The sequence below is a fragment of the Phascolarctos cinereus genome, unplaced genomic scaffold (genome assembly GCF_003287225.1).
Source record: "Phascolarctos cinereus isolate Bilbo 61053 unplaced genomic scaffold, phaCin_HiC Scaffold_4;HRSCAF=312, whole genome shotgun sequence".
NCBI lineage: Eukaryota > Metazoa > Chordata > Mammalia > Diprotodontia > Phascolarctidae > Phascolarctos > Phascolarctos cinereus.
In genome coordinates this window covers 26107872-26132252 of record NW_027555847.1, presented here as the reverse complement: position 1 = coordinate 26132252, position 24381 = coordinate 26107872, and the positions used below count along the sequence as shown (strand labels likewise).

Below are 24381 nucleotides of genomic sequence, written 5' to 3'. Positions count from 1 at the left end.
GTGAGGAACATTTCCTGAATGAGGAAAAGAATTCTGTCCAGGCAGCACAATAGATAAGAGCTGATCAGTCTGAAATTATCTAATAAAGTGACTACAGCATTCGTTAGTTTGAGCCAGAGATTCCACTGCTAGACATATATACCAAGGAGGGTAACGACCAAAAGAAAGGGGGCTCCCTCTCTCTCCCTTTCTTCTCTCTCATTCTCTCTCTCTCTCTCCCTTTTATCTCTTTCCTTCCTCCCTCTCTTTCCCTCCTTTGCCATATCTTTCTCTCATTCTTTCTCCTTTTTCTTTCTCCCATTCTCTTCCTCCCTCCTCTTGCCTCTACATGTCCCTTTATCTCTCCTCCTCCTCCTTTTTTTTTTCTTCTTCTTCTCCTCTCTCCCCCCCCCGCCCCACACACAATATAAATTCTCACATACATGCCAGCACTTTTTGTGTTAGCAAAGAACTAGAAACAGAGTAGATGCCCATTGATTGGGGGAATGGTTAAACAAGACGGGATCTATTAATAAGAGTATAATGGAATATTACTATGCTGTAAGACATGATGAATATGAGGAATTCAGAGAAGCATGGGAAGACAGGAGAAGTGATGCAGAGTGCAGAGAGCAGAGACATGAGAACAATACACATAAATGAAAAGACAATCACAAACAACTGAATTAGAATGCTGAGAAATGATTAAAAACAAGCTTGGATCCAGGGAAGGGCTAGAGAAGACATGTCCCCCAGCTCCTCTGCAGGGGTTGGGGTCCAGATGCGGGATTCACTGCATCTCAAATAAGAGCTCTCCAATCTGTTCGTTGATTTTATCAAAACTTTTAGAACATAGAACCTGGAGTCAGGAAGACCTGAACTCAAATCCAGCCTGTTACCCTGGGCAACTCACTTAACCTCTTTCTGCCTCAGTTTCTTCAACTGTAAAATAGGGATAAAAATAGCACCTGCTTTGCAGGGCTGTTGTGAAGCTCAGATGAGATATTTGCAAAGTGCTCTGAACACCTTAAAAGCTGCTATATAAATGTGAGCTATTATTATTCTTCCACTTTTTCTTTCTTTTACAATCCCTAGTTTAAGGAATGGCTCTCCTGGAAGAGGAGGGCATGAGGGGAGTGAAATCGATTTGCATAAACACAAAACAGAACAGAATATTTTTCAATAAACAAATAAAACCTTATACTCAAGTTATACTTCACACACTTTACAAAGTTATCTCCTCCTCTTTACTTCATCTGTGCTGGGCTACACTCCTTTGAGATAAACAGAACTGGGATTATTAGCCCCATTTGATAGATGAGGAAGCTAAGGCTCACAGAGGGTGAAGCGACCTGTATCCCAGTCAATTCACAGACTCAGAAGACCTGGATTCAAATCCAGGATTCTTCCTGTTTCCCCATATCACCAGGGTTCTTTCAGTCACATCTAAGTGCTCTGATCTTTAGGGTCCAGAAAGTTACTCACCTGGAATAAGTGGTGATTTATAAGGGCTATTGGTTACCATGAAAATTGGATGGGACTAGAATTAACTGCCAATCACTTCTTTCTTTATTCTTATGGACAATAATCTACCTCATAAAAAGAAGATACTGAGCTTCCCTCGGGACCACCAAGAACTCAACCTGCCATGGTGGAAGCCCAATTTATCATGTCTCCTCTCACACACTGCTAGGGTGCATCATAATTTAGGGATTCTATGCAGTTCTTCCTTTTTAAAAACAATTTTAAAAAAAGCCTTTAATAAGTGATATTCAGACTCTAAGGTACCAGTATCGGAATCAGAGAAAAGAAGGCCAATACCGAGCAGCAGCAAAATATGTATTGATTTTCCCGTGCAAGTTTTTCTATCATCATTACCAAGCCAGGAACACCGTGAAGGGCGTAATTGTTTATGTTCCATCAAATTAGCAGATAACCCAGATTCCTTACCCAGCTTCCAATGAAAATCCCTGCTGTTCCTGAAGACAGTATTTTGACAATTTAAAAGTTTATTTTTTTGGGAAGGGCAAAATAACTTAGAAAGACCATCAAAAGCTATAGAGGGTAATGATACCAAATGAATGATTGGGGACCTACTATTTCTCTCAAATCTGCAAATCTAGTTTTTACTTCTATATTCTTCCCCGCTATTAACCTAATATTTACAGATTGTGCACATCATTTTATTTTCTTTTTTCTCTCCTTTCTTCTCTTCCTCTGCCAAATATTGGTTTGCTAAAGTCATCTTAGGAATCTTCTCTCTCTTGGAGTCTCAGTTTCCTCATCTGTAAAATAAGACAGTTGGACTGGATAACTTTGAATTGCTACCTAGTGATAAAATTCTATGCTCATCTGATCTAGTCACTTGGTGTTTAGTTAGAATGTAAGCCCAATGAGGGCAGAAAGCATTTCATTCTTTGTATTTATATATCTCAGACAGTTTTCTAACTATCCACTTCCTTCACCCCTATTCACATGGTACTTAATAGGGCAGGAGGAAATCAGGAGATTGCTGATTAGGTCCAGTGAGGAGCTCACTGGTAAATGTTTAACAAATAGCTCTACAGGAAAAAAAAGGTAAACATTTAACAATCAATTCTCTAGGGGAAAAAACACCCTGATTTACTGTATTTGCTGATTTCTGAGGAGTAAATGCTACCACTTTAAATTTAACAATTGAGCTTGTGTTGTCTCTAGCATACCTCCGGGTCCGCTACAGATTTATGTTACGTAATCCCAGCGGGGTCCTCAGTTCTGGGTGCCAATTATATAGAGAGATGAGGACCAAAGTCATAGGTGAACAGATTTAGGGTTAGCAGAGATTTGAGAGTTGTTTTTGATCAACTTCCTCATTTAAACACAGCTGCCAAAGTTCATTTCCTAAAGCGCAGATGTGACTGCGCCACTCCTCTGCCTTAGAAGCTTTTATTGCTTAAAATATATAATACAAACTCCTCTGTCTGGTATTTGAAACCCTTCATAACCTGGCTCCAACTTGCCCTTCTAGTCTTACTATACTTTTCTTTATGTGTTTTTCTATACATGCTTTGGCCCAACTAAACTGGGCTTCTTCATGTTTCTCACATAACACTGTATCTCTTACTTCTGTATCCCCAGTGCCTACATCAGTGCCAGGTATACAGTAGGTTCTTAATAAATGCTTACTTATTGTTGATTGAGTGATAGTAGATAAGAAATTAGAGGTCTAGGGAAGAGAACTGACCTTTCAAGATCACAAATGTAGTAAATGGAAGAACTCAGCTTTGAATCCAGGTCCTATGACCCCCAAACCTAACATTCTTTGTGCTACATTATACTGACTCTCCTACTCCCCCCTAAGAAGTCTAGTCAAATTGTTTTTGAAGGAGAATCTAAGCTCTTTAAGGGCATTTACGAAGGGCTTACTATGTGCCAGGTATCATGCCTAGTACAGAGTAGGTGCTTAATAAATGTTGCTGAATGACTATATTCTACCTATACACTCATATGGAGTATTGGTTAGCAGACAGAAAATCAGGTTCTGCTGAGAGCCAGATCTCTTCCCTGAAGAACAACAGGTGTTTAAAATAGAAAAGATGCCAAGAAGAGGCACAAAATAATTTTGAGAAAATTCCTTCATTTATTGGTCAGAATCCAATATGGTGGTCAGTGAATCAATGTAGATTCCAAGAGTATCTTAGGGAATAGAGGAGACTCAAAATATGAAAGACATTAAGTAAAGTCAAAGGGACTTCAGATCTAAGCAACAAAATCCTAACAGTCAGGGGTATCCCAATGAAATTTTTGCACATCTATTGTATTCTCTAGTGAAACCTACATAGTGATTCCATTGTGGTAGAAACCAGCCTACCTTCTTGCTTAGGATATAGGCTTTGCTGCCCAGGTGAATTCTGTAATTTATAGAATCAAGGAGAACTTAGAGTGATTTCTTCAAAGGTAGGCTTTCTGAGGGTGTTATAATTTAACCCCAGTTTTTCATTTCTGCCATTAAATGACTCTTAAAAGAGGACAATTAATTCCTAATGTTGTTTGCTTCCATCTAACACTGTCTGCTGGTTTTAGACTACCAGTCAGAAGAAGGAAGAAAAAATGTTGGTTAAGCTCGAAGGCGTTAGCTAATGTCTAAAGACAATCCTCTGAAAAGGTGTGATGTTTTATCACAGCAGTATAGATGGAAAGAAAGATTTATTGTGGTACCTAACTGCCATTTCTGTTGATGCCTTTGGAATTCTAATTAGATTATTAAAACTTTGCAAATCATTACATTAAGCCCAGACTCCCACTGTTGGCTGCCACAAGGGTACTTTTGAAATTAGAGGATCTTGGTGTCATCGCTAATGATGCATTACTGATAATAAAGTTGCAAGAAAATTCCTACAATAAAATTCAGCCCTAAGAGAGAAGATACATTCATCTTTCCTTCTCTACCTGTAACGAGCTTGGGGATAATAAGTTGGATGCAGGAAAAACAGCCAGCAGCCCAGTGTGTGCCTGTGTGTGTGTATATCCATAGGTATGTGTGTGTATATGTATACCACACATTGTTTCATATGTACATGACAGAATTACTAGGCATAGTGGATAGACAGCCAGCTTTGCAGCCAGGAACATGAGGGCACAAGTCTCACTCATGACACATACTAGCTATGTGGCCTTGGACAAATCATTTAATCTCAGTGTTTTGACAACTCTCTAAAATGATAAATCATGGAGAATGTGCTGACCTGAAATGGTAGAATAGCCATTCCATACCACGGAGTTCCCTATACTAAGGAGATGACAAGTCCAGTGCCTAACCGCCCTATCATATACTACTAGAACTAATGCTAGTACTAGCTAACATTTATATAGTACTTACTATATGCCAGTCGCTATGCTAACTGCTTTACAATTACTGTAACGTTTGATCTTCCCCAAAACCCCAGGAAGTAGGTGTCATTATTATCCTCATTTTACATATGAGGAAATTGAGGCAAAGAAAGGTTAACTGACTTGTCTAGGGTCATACAACTAGCGTCTGAGGCTGGATTTGAATTCAGGTCTTCCTGACTGCAGATCTAGCACTTTTTCCATTGAGCCACCTGCCCCTAGCTTCACATACTCATACACATGCACATATATAATATATGTATATATACACACATATATTTCAGCACCCTAATGATGCTCATCAACTGAAAAAGAAGTATAATTTATTTATGTGATCAGTTTGATGTTTCAGCATCATTTCCCAAAATGTCAAATACAAATAAAGTAACATAAATGAGCAGAAACTTGAAAGGAGAGTATTTTTAGAACAAGTGTGAGACAAATATCAGGTGTGAAGTATCTGGTCCTAATGGGAATGATCTATGGGCCTGGCCTGTAACTGATAAAGAATACATTCCTGAGCAATGACTAAAGAGAAACGAATGACTTACTGTTAGCTTGCACCCGTGGGGGAGTAACAAATGGGTCTGCTTTCTACCAATCAGATTGTGGTGTGAGTGCCCTTAGACATCACTGAATGAAGAATCGGTGCTTCCACGCATCCTCCGAAGGGCGACCCCATCCCCTCAGGCCGAGATTCCAGCCCTTCTCCTTCTTCCAGCCAAAGGAAGTTGAAGTATCTTACTTACCATGATGGACGACACCCTTCAATCCATGGATAATGGGATCCAGTGCTGCATTGTCCCTCTGACTGACCTACATGGGAAGGATACACGATTGGTGAAACCTCTTCTGGCATCACACACAACAGTGTCCGTTCAATCTTCTAAAGAGAGGGTGGGGATGGGGAGATATTATCAAGTAAGCTGCTTAGTTCTCATACACACACACACACACACACACCCCCGTATATGTATATGTATATGTATATGTATATGTACACACACATATATATACACACACACACACACACACACACACACACATATATATATATGTGATGGCTCCCACCAAATGTTTGAGGTTTATGATGCAATAAAATAGAAGAAAGAATTCAAAGAAAAAAGTTCTCAGAATACATTATAACATGAGAAATTGTTATTATTACATACACAAAAAGGGGCAAAAGACAAACCTTGCCCTGAAGGAAATAATTAATAATAATAATAATAACAACAATAACAATAACATGAGAAACATTCCAGTCTAAACAAAACCTCTGGGATTTTTCTCCAGATTTGTGTGTGTATGTGTATGTGTTTTTTTATAGTTAAAGCCTTGTCAGATAGTAGTCACTGAAAAGGTATCAGAATAATCCATTACTTGCTGAGTGTTTTATTAACTCCTCAATCTTTTTACTTCATTCAATTCATGCCCAGTAACTGCCTATGTCCCCCAAGGTGCTGTCCTGAGCTTTCTTCTCTTCTCTTTCCACAGCCCCTCACTCAGAGACATCATCAACTCCCCTGGGTACAATTATGACCGCTATTCAGATGATTCCCAGTTCTACATCTCCAGCTTCAGTCTCTTCCCTGGGCTCCAGTTCTTTATGATCCATGGCCAATTAAACAATTCAAACTGGATATTTTGTAGTCACCTTAAACTCAACATCCTCCAATCAGAACTCATTAATTATCTTCCTCCCCACTCCTGCCAACCTGCCCCTCTTCCAAACTTCCACATCACCCTTGAGGGCACCACCATCCTCTCCATTACCCAAGTTCACAACCTTGAAGTCATCCTTTGACAGTCTGACTCCCATTCACCTCACACGTCTTTTGTGTGAAATCTCGTTATCTCTATTTCTCTATCTCTCCTTCTGGCTATTCATAGAGCAACCACCCTAATTCAGGTCCTCACTGCCACTTGCCTGGACTACTGCAAAAGTCTTCTAACTGAACTCCCTGCTTCAAGTTCCATCCACTCCAATCTAATCCCACTACAGCCACTAAAGTGAAACTCAGGCCTGACCAAGTCACCCTCACTAAACCCCAGTGACTCTCTATTATCTATAGGATAGAAGAAAAACAACTCTCTTTGGCATTTAAAGTTCTTCCCAAAATAGTTGCTTCCTATCTTTCCAGTCTTCTTACACATTACTTTCCTCCATGTACCCTAAGCCATATTGGTTTACTTGCTGCTGTCCCCCATACATGTTGTGACATCTCTCATCTCCATGCCTTTGCACTGGCTGTCCCCCATGCCTGGGAATACTCTCCCTCTTTATCTCTACCTCTTCAAATCCTTGGCTTCCTTCTAGACTCAGCTTGAGTATCACCTTCTGCAGAAGAGCTTTTTCATTCTGCATAGCAGATACATCCATCCATCCATCCATACACACACACACACACACACACACACACACACATATATATATAAAGCACGTACTATGTGCAAGATACTGTGCTAGGTGCTGGGGATACAAAGCATGAGTGAAACCAGTCTTCTCGGGACAAGATTGGTTTCACTCATGTCCTTGTATCCCCAGCACCTAGCACAGTATCTTGCACACAAGACTGGTTATACAGCATAGGACTTCAATTGGATCATAGACTCAGAGCTCTGGACAGGACCTTTGGGGCTATTTCTAGGTTAATACGCACTTGACCAAGAATCCTCTCAATAATGAAATCTCCTGTCAGTCAATGGTGTTATATAACTACATGTTATTTTGGGGTTAAAATACATTTCACAGTGAGTGCTTCTGATCTACCCCCTCTAGCTGGGCAGCAAGACATCCTAGAACATCGAAGGGATGCCTGATGATGATGACAATCAATAGAAAATTCAGAGCTTGGACTTAATGATGAGGCAAGCATATGGTAGACACTTTTTACAACTGCAGATTGTAAAAACGTGTCACTTAAAGAACACTTTGAAAGACACAGAAAGGAAGCTCATGATCAGTCCTAAGCTAGCAGACAACAAATCCACATTCCACATAAGAAGACTCCACACCATCCTTGAGAATTTAATAAATAATCTGTTCCAGGACTGGAGTGTCACTCCAAATGAAACCATGAAGCGCACTCCCCTGGACAAGACACTGCTCCACCAAAATGAAAGTACTGCCTTTTTTTTTTTTAAACAGTGGTTTCCATACTGAATACTTGTAATATCCCAATGATCTGGAATGATAAGCTTTCAAAATATAGACACTCAGATTGAAAAATCAAAACCATGGAGGAAACAGGATGGGGCAGATGTCATCTTCCTAAAGATGCTTTCAGGAAACCTAATGAAGATGTACTTACATCACAAATGCTTTTAAGCAGTGACAAAAATTATTTTATTCAATTGAATAAAAGTAACATGCACATATTTAGTGTCTACTGAGCACGTATCAGGCACTGTGCTTGGTGCTACTGATACAAAGACAAAAAAATGAAACACCAAACATTAAACATGAAATAATACTAATAAGACAGTGACTTGTCCGAGGCATATTTCTAACTGAACTCCATCAAATTTAAGGTAAGAATATGATAATGACAATAACAATAGAGGGCACTTATATAGAGTCTTCAGGTTTGGGGAACATATTATTAGCCCATTTTCTTGTTGAGTATGATAAATGACTTGCCCAGGGTCATACACAGGTAGCTAGCATCTAATAATCTGAGCTCGAATCTTTCTAACTCCAAGCCAAAGATTTATTCCACTGTGCCGCCTAGCTGCCGAATATCAGTTGTAAGAGTTCTTCCCAGTTTGCACTTCACGTGCATTTTCTCATTTATATCTCACAACATCCTTGTGCCAAGGGTGCTCTTCTTTATTTATTTATCATCTTTATTTCACAAATGAGGAAACTGCTTCTCAGAGAGGTGATGTGATTCTGCCCAGGATCACATAACTAGTAAGGGGATTTGAACCCAGGCTCCTTGACTCCTTAATGACAGCCCTCTGTCATCTATGACAGGGAAGAGGAAAATAAGTTTACCCTATTTCAGGCTACTTTTATTCTTCAATCTGAGATCAAATCAGTCCATGACTCTTTCTATAGAGGGTTCCTGAGGAAGAGCTGGATTGCCAATCGGGCACCATTGACTTTGACTACAAACAAAAAGGGAACATTTTTATTTGGTACAATAGAAAGACAAACATTCTCATGCATTCTAATCTAGATTCCATTTCAGACTGCAGCAGGCGTGAGGAGCTCTGTGCCTGATTATTCAGACATAGCTGCCTCCAAGCACAGCTGCCTGGACCCCAATTCTGAACAGGTGTAGAAAATTTCCTACCCTCCCCCCCCACCAATTCACCCCATCTGCTAGGCTTTGATGCTGAGTTGGACTGGGCCTCATTTGCCAACTCACTTCACTGAGTGGAGTTCAAAATAGGTAAGCAGAAGAAGAGAAAGAATACCAGAAATCCTAGGCCTGTTTTCATGTGTAAGAAGAACTTTTATTGTCTTTATCTTGTTATCATCCCTGAGTTCTCTGATACTATGACCCTGTGGCAGGGGCAATCTTAAGGGCATGCTGGGTCAGCGCTTTACAATATGGCAGAATGGTGATCCTATCCCTTCATTCACTGTTTTAATCAGAGACGCACTGGCCACTTAAAAAGAGGAGCTCTGACTCATGTATATGGGGAGAATGATTTGGATGGCTTTCGGTATCCGGAAAGAGAAAAAGACTGTTATGGAAATCTGTATCGTCTGTGTGGGCATGATCTGATCCAATGAGCTGGGCCAAATCTCTTACTCTGGTCTTTCTGGTTTTAAAGGAATCAGGAGATAGAACAACAAAGTGCTTTGTTTCATTTTTCTTTCTTTTTTTAAAAAAATATTTTTTACTGAGTATTTAACCATCAACTAAGATAAAAAATATGCTTCAGGAGAGTATATCAATACCAATTACCTACAGCTTTAAAAAAGAGAAATATTTATTAATTTTAACAAAAAAGAAAGATATTAATCTTAATAAAACTGTTCCTTGTGTCTCCTCTGGTTCTTTCCCCTACTTCTTTGCATTTATACAAATGACTTATTGATGGTCTTCAAATGTTCCTTTGTTTTTAGTCAAGGTAGAACATGCCCACTTGACGTTCTACATCTTCATTTGGAACTCTCAGCTGAAGAAGAAATACAGCAATTTAAGTTTGCATCAAGGAATGGAGGAAGGAGACAAAATGTCCTTCTCACAGTGGGTTGAGGGGCTTGGTCTCTAGACTGCTTAATATACTTCAGAATGGGTGGGAGTAAGTATGAGTCTGCTATCCTAGGGCTTGAGCTCTGGAAACTCAAGGTAGCTTATGTACTGCCTACACACATCTGCCCCATTCTCTTCCCACCCCACCCTGCCCCACCCCATCAGCCACACAGAAGTTTTTGAGTGGCTGAATGATGATTCATTCACTCTGAGAACTAAGGAGTGAGAGAATGAGAAAGAGCTGTCCTAATGAGTGGATGGTGGAATATGGGTCCTTTATCAATCCATCTGTTCTTTTCTTGGTAAAACTCACATCTCAGCCCTCTAAGTAGACAATTCTGAATAGTGAAATTTGCAGATTCTTCCTTCTCTCCTTCCTTCTTTTACCTCCTTCCCTCCCTCCCTTCCTTCTTTCCTTCCACAAACATTTATTTCCAGACATGTTGAAAGGTGCTGGGAGTATAAGGACAAAACCAAAAGAATCCCTTTGTCTCAAAAAACATTCTGTTGGTTCATGGCAGGTAAGGCTGATAAGAGAATAAACTTTTGGGGGAAAAACACAAGGGAAATCTAAATTGGGACTATCCTGTGTTCCCCCTAACAAAATTTGGTCAATACCAATACCAAAAAATGAACAAATGAATGAAAAGCATTAAATAAGCACTTATGTGAGATGTATTGTAAGATACAGATCATACTTAGAGGGAGAAGCCCTGGGCTCAAGATCTACCTGAGGTGAGGCATTTCTTCATTTCTCTGAAACTCATTTTCACATGTAGGGAGGGTTGTGAAGACTAAATGAGGTAACATATATAAAGTGTTTATATATACTTTTTTGGAGATGAGGTGGACCTGTGATTTCCTTTGTTTTGGGAATTCCCAGTGTGGAATCTTCCTCCATAGTAGCAGATCAAGGCACTGAGAGGCTAAGTGATTTGCCCAAGTCTACATGGTTTGCATCCACTGGTCTCAGAACCTGAACTTGGGTCTTTCTTGACTCTGAAGCTGACATTCTATTGACTTATCTATATTGCTGTCGCTTAATATACCACGGGTGGAAGGAGCATCCACACTGGGAGTTCATCATGAAAACAAATCCTAGATGTGAATGGTCCCAAATGCCAAATGAAATTGTTATTGTTTCTGTTTTTATATTTATTCTAAGAGAGGAAAAAAAATCATCAATGCTATCTTGTGACGTGATATGGAACCTGACATTCCTACAGATTTTCTTCTTCAAATCACGCCCTGTTTCTGGGCACTGCCCACATTTCACCCTGGCAGCTTCCTCCCTCCAAGTTCATCAACGACCCTCAAGCATCCGTGCATGAAGAAGACGGCTACTGTGGAGGGGATACAGTGATGGCAGAGCCAAAGGGATGGGAAGAGCTGGGTGGAAGCAGCGGCACCATCCTCGAGCCGCGTGCGACTTTACTCAGGGCCGTGTTCTAATTTACTTCTCTTGTCCACTGTCCCATTTGGCCCTCGCCTTAGATCCTAATCCTTTTCAATCTATCAAGTCCTGGCCATCTGCTAAGCGGAAAGGCCAAGACAACCTGCATGCCTTGAATCTGTTATCACCAGATGCTCCCCGAGAATGCTCCATGCCACATCCAGCCAATGTCCTCTTGTGGTGAAAGGGATTTATGCCCGCTGAGGAGGGGAATGACTACCCTCTTAACCATGGCCGTGGACGAAAGGGACAAACCGTGGGACCAGAGGGAAACCTGGGCTGAGCCCTGGGAGAAGCTAGGGATGCTCGAAGGTGGAGGGGAGAAGAGAGCGGACCTCAGGCCATTTGCTCTGACCCCACACCCCCTTGTTCAGATGAGGCATGGGCTTTGCAAAGGTCTCAAGACAGGAGATCGAGTGCTCCATATAGGAAACAGCACGCAGGCCAGGTTGGCAGAATGTATGACAGGAGATGTTACATGCATGTGCATGAAAAGGGGATGACATTGGGAAGATGCCCCCATAATTCCTTCCTTTGTTGACTCACCATTGGCTTAAGAAATCAAATCATATCCCAAGAGCAAAGACTTTCTTCATTTGGATATATTTTCAAATTGCACTTCAGTTACTTCTAGCAGCGTGCTAGTAAAAATTTAACAACTGGCCCTCCATGGGGGGAAAAAAAGTATGCTTGATATACTTCTAAGTCTAATATTGACTATTAACCTTTTCTCCATCACTTTTTTAAGTCTCGACAATTAACAAAACCATCAAGCAAGCCCCAGTTTGTAGCGTTAACTGACTGCCGAATTATAAACGCTGACACTGAACATTTAACAATCGGCTCTCACTGTATTAGCTGGCTCCAGCACAGAGAGCCCTGGCTTAACCAGAAATGTGATGTCCACCCTCTACACTCATAAAAATGAATTGCTTGTGAAGTCATTTGCAAGTATAAGCATCCATGCTGCAGAACACAAGTCAGGGACTGATTAAATGAACTTTCAGATTCTCCGAGCTGGCAGGTAGATGGCGCAGTGGGAGACAGGAATCCCCGAGTTCAACTCTTCCCTCAAGATGCTTCCGAGAAGACATTAGACAAGGCACAAACTCCTTGTGCCTCAGTGTGACAGTTATTGTTATTGTTATTAGACTGCAAGCTTCTTGAGGGCAAGAACAAAGCCAGTCCTTGCCTCTTTCTGTATTCCCTGTGCCTAGGACAGTGTCTGGCTTATAGTAAGTGCTTAATAAATACTCAACAGCTTTTACTGTGCCATCCTCCATGTATAGGTGAGGATACTGAGACCCAAAGTGGTTAAGTGACTTGCCCAAGGTCACATGTCAAATAAAGGTCCCATGAGTCCAAGTTCAGGGCTCTTTCTATTGTAGCACATAACATTCTCTCAGAGGTTATATTTTGTTGCCGTGGTAATGCTAAAATATTACATTCCTTATGGCAAAGGCTTTAATCCCATTTTCTGGAGTAGAGAATTTTGATGTGCAAACAACATTTTGTCTTCTTATTGTCACTCTTTTAAGTCTGTTATAAAACAACAAATATTATCAAATATAGACGGGCCCTCGGCTCTCAGAGTTGTCTCATAGAAAAGTCATGAAATGGCCAGTAAATCCACTGGGGATGAAAAGGGGCAAGGCCATCTATTAAGCAGTAAAGTGTAGGCATTCTAAAGGGAGGGAGGCTTTATTTTTCATCTTTACATCCTTAGCATCTAGCATAGTATCTGCCAGATTTGAAGGTTAATAAATACTTGGTGGAATGAAGGAATGAAGTCAGTTTAATCAAATTGGAGAAACAATAGTTTTGGGATGGGGGGGCTAGTCTACAATTCTATTACTAGAGCTCAGGAACTGGAGGCTTGCTTGGATCCAAACCCCAAGAGTTAAACTAATAGATATGCAAAACTTCATCCCAAGTAGCTCACAGGAGAGATGAGAGTTCCTCCTATCAGAGGGGAAGAGTAGGCCATTGGATAATCATCCATTTTCCATCACTTGACAGGAAAGGACTCCAGGGAGCAGTTTCCATCAGTAGATGAGAAAACGCCTAATTCCTCAGCAGTGGGAGGGGATTAACATAAAAAGGAAACAAAATTATAAATGCAAATAAGATTCCTAACCCCCTTCAGATGGAGCAGGGCAATGGAGAGGGCTACTCACTGTTAATTCATAACATTAGTGGAAACTAGTTAATTCATGAGTTATTCATCTCTGGAGATTTAGATTAATAGCCAGAGAAGGCCACAGATGAAATAAATCTGGTGCTCTTGGTCTACTTAATACTGAACATTTTCCCACATCACCCTCCGACCCCTCCTCTTTCCCCAGAGTATTTACAGCCTAATTGTCAGGCTTGGCTTAGGAGGAGTCCATTACTGGAAAAACCAGTACCCTGCAGGTCAGCACAGAGGCACACTGGCAAATTCGTGCCTGGTCAGCGTGCTGCCTTGGCTTGGCGATTGTCACGGCAAGCAATTCCTCATTTTCAGGATTATCCAACTGTCGTCAGCCTTGAATGAGCGTAGACCTGTTTGCCCCAGGCTCTCCCTAGGACATTGGCTTGGATTCCAGCAGCCAGAAACAGCAGGGGGAGGGCAGGCTGGGGCACCTTTGGAATGGAATTTCCATAGCAGCCTCCTGGGGTTTTCCTTCTTTGTATCTTTATAGCAGTATGTTCAGAGGCCAGGAAAGTTCAGGGGCACATCTTTAGAGCAGCACATGGCACCATCAGAGGACCAGTGCATCCTGGCTCCTAGTGTCTGTTCAAAAGGAACATGGCTAATACCCCGGAATGAAGCAAGAAAGCTGCTCCCCAGCAAAGCCTGACCCAGAGTCTTTTGCTAGAACGTGTCCCATTTCACACAGCTATTGTTTGACCTTTGATTAAAAAAAAAATAAACATATTAGAGACCAGGGAAGCCTGGGGCAAGAGAAGCACATTTCAGGTTCAGTGACTTGAAGGCCAGCTCTCTAAATCCGCCTGACGGCCCTGGACAATTTTTGACTTCCACTTGTTAAGAACGCTGCCACGAACAAAAAACCCCAAAGATATCAAAGGCTTAGAGGACAAAGCAGAGCCCACTGTTTTGTCCTCAAATGGGGACTTCTGTGGGAACATGAAATGTGAACTTGAACCTGGCCTCTTTCATTCCCAGGATGTAGGCAGATATTTAGGGCAGCGCATTTACAAAAGATTCTGAGGCTCTAGGGTGCTGAAGAGCTCTGTTCTAGACATGCTGCTGTAGATGGAGGAAGAAAGAAAAGAGAGAGAGAGAGGAGAGAGAGGAGAGAGAGAGAGAGAGAGAGAGAGAGAGAGAGAGAGAGAGAGAGAGAGAGAGAGAGAGAGAGAGAGAGAGAGAGATGGCTACAATGCTGACTCCAAAGATTAGGGTGACTGATGCTTGAAAAAAATTAAATCAATAAGCATTTGCTAAGAGGTTACTCTGTGGGGTAGGTGCACCCAAAGGTGCTGGAGATCCAGCACCCAAAGAGTTCTTTGCTCTTGGACACTGGGAAAAGGCCATGTACGCAGCTAAGAAAATACAAAGTCGAATATACACCAAATAATTTCCCAGGGGAGGGCACGGGTCTAATAGAGGGGTAGTTTGTTAACAAGAGAACAGATGTCACAGAGGGCAAGCACAATGAAAGGGCAAGAAAGAATGGACTAGAAACCCTGAAGGGATGGGGCTGACATCAATGGGTGTGAAAAAACCAGAAGCAGTGATTGGGAAAGGGTGCTGTAGTCTAGGCAGCCTAAGACTCATAATCTCCCGGGCTCTAAGTAGAATCCTAGTAGTCTCAGTAGCCAAAATAACACTGATTTGATAATTAATCCCTGAGAACAGGAGGAAAGCAGTGGGTGGATGCATAATGCAGCAGGGCAGATGTCACTGGTCCTGCCTGGTGGCTAATCACAAAGATCAGTGGATAAGCAGGAGAAAGTTAGGGCATCACTGAGAAATCGTAGGGTAACTTCAGTTTTTCCTCATCAATGAGGGAAAGATGTTTTCCATGTAATGGGATTTTCCAGTTTCTAGAAGCTTTTCCCATGAAATCATCAAAATTGTTGCTTATTTTAAAGTCTTAGTGGAATTCTTTCAAAAACATATCATATGTTCCCTTGCTTTCTTAAAGGGAAACAGAGTCAAAGGACTTCCCTGTTGGAAGAAACACCAGGGGCTACCTAATTCAACCTTTGGCTGAATAAGACTTCCCCAGCACAAAAATCTGACAAGTGGTTCCTCATGGCTGTAAGGTAATTTCCCTCCCTTCACTACCTTATTTAAGAATTCCTGCCCCTGATCAAGGCTCACTTTCCACAGAAGGCCCTTCTGGAGTCCTGCCCTTTCAAAGTGTTAGTACCTCCCTAACTCTGATTGGTTTGCATGGATTTATATTGTGGGGGAAATGATTAGTTATACTGTTTAGGAAAAAATAATATATTGTTTAAATCCATCTTATGTATTAAAGGTTGTCTGCACTCAGAATGTCCCTTGACCCCAGGAACTCTCTACTAATGCCAGAAAGGGCTACAAGGTATTTTGATTCCCTCAGGCCCCAGATTGACCAAAAGCATTCTTATTTTGGGTTACCACACCAGGAACTCCTGAGGGGTCCACCCAAGCTCCTATTTTAGGTTACAGTTGCTTGTATCTATCTCTATCGGGCTTTTGGGCTGCTCTCTCAGCAAAACTGCTTAGCTGCTACCTGGGGCTCCTCTGTGGGAAGCCTTTGTCAAAATCCTTTATGATGTGGATCTTCCAGAACCTGGGTAGAGAAAGCCATTCCTTTGTGACTCATTGTCCTCTACCAAACAGCCTACTAAACGTCTCTCTAAAACTATTTCAGATTTTGGGGTCTGTTCTTGCGAACAATCATGCATACTGTATATTATGTTGATTTTGAATGGACTTTGCACTTACTCAACTGTATACCTGCTGTCTCCCTCCCCCCCCAAAAAAGAGGCTTCTTAAAGCTTTTTTTTTTATCCCAGGCACCTAGCATGGCACCCTGCATATAGGAAGTCCTATATGAAGAATGAATGAATGAATAAATAAATAGAAGAATAAACGCATGAATGAATGTTATCCAGAGCTCCAATGAGGAGACACCCAGCACCCCTCCTGAATGGCAAGTCCCTGCCCAGGATCACAGCCATGCTCACTTCACTCCCAGCACTCTGGACTGCTCAGTGACAGCCTTGCCAGTGTGACACCCTCCTTTCCTCCTCCCACCTCCAGTTCCCAGTTCCCCCTTAGGTTATGTCTTCTCCTATTAGACTATAAGCTCCTTGAGAGCAGGGACCATCTCATGTTTTTGTAGTTGCCATCACCAATGCTTTGCAGCCAGTCAACCAACCAGCATTTATTAAGTACCTACTATGGGCCAGGCACTGTGCTAAGTATTAGGGATATAAACAGAAGAAAACAAGATGGCATCAACTGTTTAAGGAGCTCACAGTCTAATGGGGGAAGATAACATGCAAATAGGACCATAATCAAACCACACACACACACACACACATCAACTTCTTTCCCACGTTAGATTAACAGCTCCTTGAGGGCAGGGGCTGTCTTTTGCTTCTTTTTGTATCTCCACTATGTGCATGACACATAGTAAGTGCTTCATATGTATTGATTGATTGGAGATAATCCCAGAGGGAAGGAACCAGCATGAAAGGAGATAAGAGAAGTCTTCTTGTAGGAGTTGGGATTTTAGCTAGGACTCAAAGGAAAACAGAGAAGCCAGGAGGCAAAGTAAGGAGGGCAAGAATTCCAGGAAAGGGGGATAGCCAGTGCAAATGTGTGGAGCACACAGAGTAAATTCTTTGTCTGTCTGTCTATCTACCTATGTACCTACCTACCTTACCTAGGTATCCATCTAATATATCACCTTTCTATCTCTATCATCTAATTTATTACCTATCATCTCTATCCAATACATCATTCCTACATATCTCTATCATCTATCTATATATCTATTTATTTATCTATGTATATATCCAGTCTTAATAATATTTTTGATAATTATATTTCAGTAAATTGGTTTCCTTTGCAATCCTATATATTTTATTTTGGGCAGCTATGTGACACAGTGGATAGAATACTGGACTTGGAATCAGGAAGACTCATTTTCATGAGTTTAATTGTGGCCTCAGACACTTATTAGTTATGTGACCTGGGTAAGTCATTTAACCTTGTTTTCCTCAGTTTCCTCATCTATAAAATGAGTGGAGCTATGAACGGCAAACCACTCTACTGTCTGCCAAGAAAACCCCAAATGGGGACACAAAGAGTCATACACAATTGAACAACAAAAACAACTTTTATTTTATGCATTGAAAAACATGATTCTGAGAAGGGTTCAAGGGCTTCACCAGACTGCCATAGGGATATATTATACCCCCCAAAAAAAAACAAAACAAAACCCCAAAAAACATTGAGAAACCCTGTTGTAAATGAATCACAGAGCCATCCATTTATCCAATGTACATTTATTAGGCACCGACTTATGTAGAAGACTGTGCTAGGCACTGGATACAAAAACAGAAGTAAGAAGTAGTGGGGCAGCTAGGTGGCACAGTGGATAGAGCACAGGCCCTAGAGTCAGGAGTTCAAATCTGGCCTCAGACCAGACACTTGACACTTACTACTTGTGTGACCCTGGGCAAGTCACTTAATCCCAACTGCCTTGCAAAAAACCAACCAACAAACAAAAAACAAAGAAGTAAAAAGTAGAACCTGTCCTGAAGTAGTTACATTCAACTGAGGCAATGTAACAGTTACGCAGAAAAGCAAATGCAAAAAAATAATTTGGGAAGGGAGAGGGCATGGAGAAGGTAAACAGGAGAGAGGACTCCTCATTAGGAATTGATACTAAAGTCAATTCTTGAAGAACGTCAGGGTCTTAGAACAAAGAACATTAGAATATAGAATTTTAGACCCAGAAGGGCCTTTAGAGACTACTCCAGCCGCTTCATTTTTACAGAAAACAAAACAAAACAGGCCCAGTGGGTGGAAGTGACTTGTCCAAGGTCACACACATAGGATCAGATTTGGAACAAGGGGGGAACTTACAAATCACCTAGTGTCACCTCCTCATTTTACAGATGAGAAAGCTGAAGCCCAGACAGGGGAAACAGTCGTTCAGGCGTTATACAGACAAGATTAGTAATGAACCTAACTGTAACAGTGACTGGTGTATTCCTTGTACCCCAGCACACATTAAGACTACCACCATAACCATTAAGGTTATGATGCATTTACCTAATTATACCCCAATAGCTTATTCAACAAAGTGGTATTGAATAAACACTGCCAACTACGTGTCCTGGAGTCTACGGCCATGATGTGTGTCTGAGTTCGGGAAAGTATTGAATATAGAATACAAGCTCCAAGTTAAAAAAAAAAAAAAAAAGTGCAAAATAGAATGAGTGGACTCCAAATGGCACAAACCCATATCAATAATCAATTCTGGGACGAAGAATTTGCAGCAGCTTTCATGTTTAAACAAAGATAGAAAACCAATCAATTGGAACGAGGGACACAACACTTTGATAATGAAAGAAAGATTTCCCTAGGCAGGGCACCAGTGTATGCATTGGCACTAACTGAAAGTGCTCTGCATTCAGAGCAGAGAAGTTAAATGCAATCTAATTAGACATCAGAATATTTTCTGTGTTTCTTTTCTGGCCCATGAAACTCCTGTTCATGTACTGTAGTCTCTGCCAACTGCTTAAATACCAATTCCCTGTACTGAGTACTACCTCACACACCACTTCATTCCATGCTGCTCACTCCGAGAAGAGAGTCACATCCCTCACCAGTACTTTCAAAATAAACCTGTTAACTCTGTGAAACTTTGGACTTAATCCCATAACAAAATGACACAAAGAAAATTGCTGTTATAGAAATATTGTTCAGGTTGTCTCTAAATTAAGGCCATTAGATAGAATTGTTTTCACAAAACAAAAGATCATTTAAGACAAAACAACTGAACATTTATAAATTAGGGCACCACCTTTCTAGTAAGGCAGAATAACTAGAGGAAGAACGCTTCTCTAAGGAGACCACATTTATTAATAAGAAATGAGAAGTTCAAGAGTGTTTAAGACAAAACAAAACACCTGAGCTCCAGAGGACAAAATTAAATTGCAAGAAGGAGGAAAGACAAAAAAAAAAGTCTCCTAGAATAAGCCTGATTGATAGAATGTGCTATTTGTAGCAGAACAAAATGGAAAATCGGGAAAGTTTATTCCTAGCAATTTTTGCTTCACTGTGCCCACTTTCTGTCCTTTGAGAAAATAATATGATTTTTCTTCATCGGGCATGCAGTCTACTTACTTAAGCAACAGTGCACCGGATCTTTCCATCCTTCCAGCAGTTCAGCTGGAAAAACAGCCCACTGGGGGGTAACATTTTATCAGGATGAAGCCTATCTTATGAAAACCGCCATTGGCAATAAGCTGTAAATAATCAACTCCTTATGCAACGACCCAGATGGATCTATTTTAGTTTGGAGCTGGGAGTTAGACTTAAAACACGACTCGGGTGTGCAGAGTCGCTGTGCCCAAAACAGAACAACATGGAGCAGGAATGAAGGGGGAGGTGGGAAGGAGGAAGAAAGGGAAGAGAATAAGCAGAGCACCTAGGTCCTCAGCAAAAGGCAAAAAAAAAAAAAACCAACATTAGACGAAAGAAGTTTCAGGCCATCTCATGAGTAAACTCTTCAGAGTAGTCACTGGGTCCTGCTTCCAGATAACCAGACTCTAAAGGAAAAGTTCTTCGGTTTATAAGAAAAGATGAGAAAGGGCAAATACAGGGAGCCTTATTATTATTCAGTTTCAAGTAGGATAAGAGGTCAAATAAGGCTCTTGAATCACATCATCTATTTGCAATGAAGGTCAATCAAAGAATTATGGAATCACAGGAACTCAGAATTAGGAGGAACTTGAGAAATCATCTTGTCTAACCTGCTATGATATGCTCAGCTTACAGCAAAGATCTCTTATCTTTAGACCCCAACATTATCAACACAGTAGAAAGAAAACTGGTTTTAAAGTTGGACAATATGGGTTTAAATCTCACCTCTGAGGCTTACTGATACTGTGATTTTGGACAAGTCATTTCATTTCCTCCAATGTTTCCACTAATGTTGTATGTGAACCATACACTGATACATAGATCCTTACATTAAATGGCACCAGGTCAACAGGAATTTATTAAGGGCCTACTGCGTGCCAGGCAATGTGCTAAGCATTGAGGATACAAAGAAAGGTAAAAAAAAAATGGTTTCTGTGCTCAAAGGGTTCACAGTCTAATGAGAAGAAAAAATGCCAACAATTGCATACAAACAAGATAAACAGCATGTCCCAAAAGTTTCAGGGCAGTTTTAAGCTTTAATACCTTAGCTGTACACAGGATAATTTGGAGATAATGAGAGAAGGAAGGCACTAGTATAAAGAAGATTGGGAAAGGCTTCTTGTAGAAGGTGGGATTTTAGCTGGTTCTTGATGGAAGCCAGATTGCTATGTTTCCATGTCTCCTTATGGCTTTTTTCTTTCATCCCCCACTGTCAGCTGCCATTTTTTCTTTTTTTCTTTTCCGGTGCTGTTAGTTACCTAACTCTACCCCCCTTCCCTGACTCTTTCATAATTCACTGCTTCTAATTTATCAGGCTCTGTGGGCCAAATATTCAGACATTCACAGATTTCTTTATTATGTGTGGGTCCCTTACAAATCATCTAGTTCAGTGCCTTCCTTTTTATAGATGAGGAAACAGGTCTACAAAGGTGAAACAATTTGGCCATGGTCACCTCAGTTCAGTGAGAGGCAGCATTGCTCAATGAACAGAACAAAAGATTCAGGGTCATGAAGATCAAAATCCCACTTCAGATACTTGCTCACTGGACAAGGAGCTTAAATTCTCTGAGCCTCGAATTCCTCATCTGTAAAATGGGGGTATTAACAGCACCTACCTCACAGCATTGTGAAGGATTGATGAGAACATGTACGTCAAACCTCAAAGGGCTATGTCACTTTCAGCTATTATTATTTTAAGGTTATTTCTAAAATAAGAGTAAACAGGATCTGAGTGAAGAGATCTCTTATGAGTAAAGCTTTGGAAAAAGAACTTCATGACATCTGATTTATAAATTCGGAGGCATTTCACCCACACTTAGAATATATTCTTTTTAAAAATAATTAATGCCTTTATTTTTCTAGAAGCTTTATTTGGGAATGTTTCTTTCCTCTTCTCTCCTCCCCAGTGAGTCATTACTTGTAACAAAGATTTTAAAAAGTGACACAGCCAAAGAGAGCAGTATTTCAATTCAGTCTGTAGCATATACAACATATTTGGGCCGTTTCCTCAAATACGGTTGGTGGTCTCACTGCCTTCCTAGAATTCATGTAGGTCACGCCTGTTTCTGGGTTTGATCCACATGGTAGAGAAGGAAGACCTCTGGACTGGGCATAAAGGAGACTGTTCTTCAAGGTATAGTTTTGTCCCTAGCTGTGTGATGCCAGGCAAGCTGACTGCTGCTCTGAATCTCGGATTCTACATCTAGGATTAAAAAAAAGAATTGGACTGGATGGTTTCAAAGATCCTTTATAGCTTTAATACTCTATGACGCCAGGATAATAACAACAGGGAGGCAGATCTACAAATGACATATTATTTTCTTCTCCAGGCTTAGCTGTTAGTGGAAAGTTAATACTAGATAGACATTCAACCCATTTTCTTTTCCTCCATTCATCACTTTCAGCAAAGCAGTGAACTACTCCTCCCAACTCCCCTCCTGGAGAGTCTCAGCAGGTGCTGAAGCTCAGCAGAAAGCCCATGGCAAAGCTGAGCCTTCTCCCCTAGGAAGCAAAATACAGAATTTCCCAGTTGTTTTTCCCTCCATTGTTTTCATCTCAATTCTCTACGGTCCCCTTTAGGGAAGGCAATGCAGGTAGCTCAGAGATCCACCTTTTTGTTGTCTGCTCTGATGGTTGGATAGATAATAATAGAAATAAAAATAATAATTAAGGAACCCTCAAATGATAGCAACTGTGTTCCTCTCCTGTAGGGCAGGGGATTGTACAGAAAAGGAAACTGACCTGTGCGATAGTCACACGAGTAGAGGCCAACGGCTGCCAAGAGCATTTCTAGAAGCAGAGAACAAAACTAGAGATGTCGTAAGGGATCTGCCAGTCCCATGCCCTTCCCAAAACATGTATTATTTTTATGGCATTCTTGGCAAGTAGCAATCTTGAGCCCTCTGCCTGAAGGAGTGCAGTGTCAGGGAACTGGTTACCTTACAAGGCTGCCTGTTTTATTTTTGGTATTTTGAATTAAGGTGTTTGCTGAGGGGCAAAAATCTGCCTACCCATTGATCCCTGCTCTGCTGTCAATATGATAAACGGAAACAAGCATCACGGCTGTTCCACTTGATGGTCCACCAAATACTTCAAGACAATAATCACATTCTCCATCATTTCGTCACACTCATTTTCTTTTGTCTTGGCTCAACATGGCCAGTTTCTCCAACCAGTTTTTTAAAACCTTTCAATAACTTTTAGCCCGTTCAATTCTACAATATGGCACCCAGCATTAAGTCTAATGATCCAGATATATTTAATCAACATAGAGTACAGTGGAAAGATCACCTCTTTGGATCTAGACACTCCATTTCTATTATTCTGTCCAAAGTTCACATTAGCTTTCTGTAGCTGCTATGTGTTACTGCTGATTCATATTGGATGAATCAATACCCCGAGGAGTCTTTTTTTGTATGAGATACTTTCTAGCCACACGGACTCTGTTGTTTTTGCTGGCCGTTGATTTTGACCCCAAATGCAGGACTCTACATTCATTCCTACTAAAATTCTATCCTGTTCATCCTTGTTCATCCCCATGGACCACTGGTTCAACCTCATGTGATCTTTCTGGACCCTAAATTCGGAGATCCACTCTATTAGCTATCCTTCCCAGCTGTATGCCCGCCATTCACAGGCATTACATCTATATATTTATTCATCTAAGCCATCAATAAAAACATTGAATATGATGGAACAAGGATAGAACAAGGCCCTGTGCCATTCTACCAGATGCCTTTAAGAACCTGACATTGATCAGCCAACTCCCACTCACTTGCTTAGAGCTGATCAATTTTTTCTTTGAACCTATGTGACTATTCTATCACTCAGTTCATATTTTCCAATCATGAGACACTTTATCAAATGCCATGGAAAAATTGAGATTTGCTGTATCTGTGACATTTCCCTGACCTTTAGGTCTAATAATCCAGTATAAGAAGATGAGATTAATTTGGTATGACTGATTCTTAATAGAGTCATTGTGATTACCACTTAACTTTCAAAGTGCTCACAATTGACCCCTTTATTTTGAAAAAAATTTGTATTGATGCCTTTTATTTATCACAAAGTCATTTTCTGATATCTCTCTCTTGTAACAAAGAAAATACACTTAAGCAAAATTGACTGTAAAACAACTGCCTATGATAGGCTAAACAAGTAAGATGTGGCACCTGGAATCCCCTGGTTTTCCTTTTTACATCACTGACCTTCAAATACCTGAAAACATATAACAGTTTCCTCCTAAGTCCTCTGTTCTCCAGGGTAAACATTCTCTCCTGAAAGGTAGGAATGTGGGTTTCATCATCTGGTCATGGCAATTGACCCAAGTTGTATTCCTTTTTTTAGTACTGTTTTCATTTGCATTCTTTTATTCACTTGAGATGGTTTCATACTTTGTGTTTGTGTCTCTGGCGTCGACACATTAGCTGGCTCACTGTAGGCACTTAAGAAAGACTTGCTGACAGACTGATTATATATATTGTTCT

General features: G+C 40.8%; 1 protein-coding gene across 1 annotated transcript in view; it reads right to left on the bottom strand.

The window, feature by feature from the left end:
- The window catches only part of PTPRG (protein tyrosine phosphatase receptor type G), a 785024-nt gene that overhangs the window by 197876 nt on the left and 562767 nt on the right, over window positions 1-24381 (bottom strand). Inside the window, 1 exon segment of the mRNA XM_020976382.2 lies at window positions 5598-5664. Coding sequence (XP_020832041.1) covers window positions 5598-5664 — 67 coding nt within the window.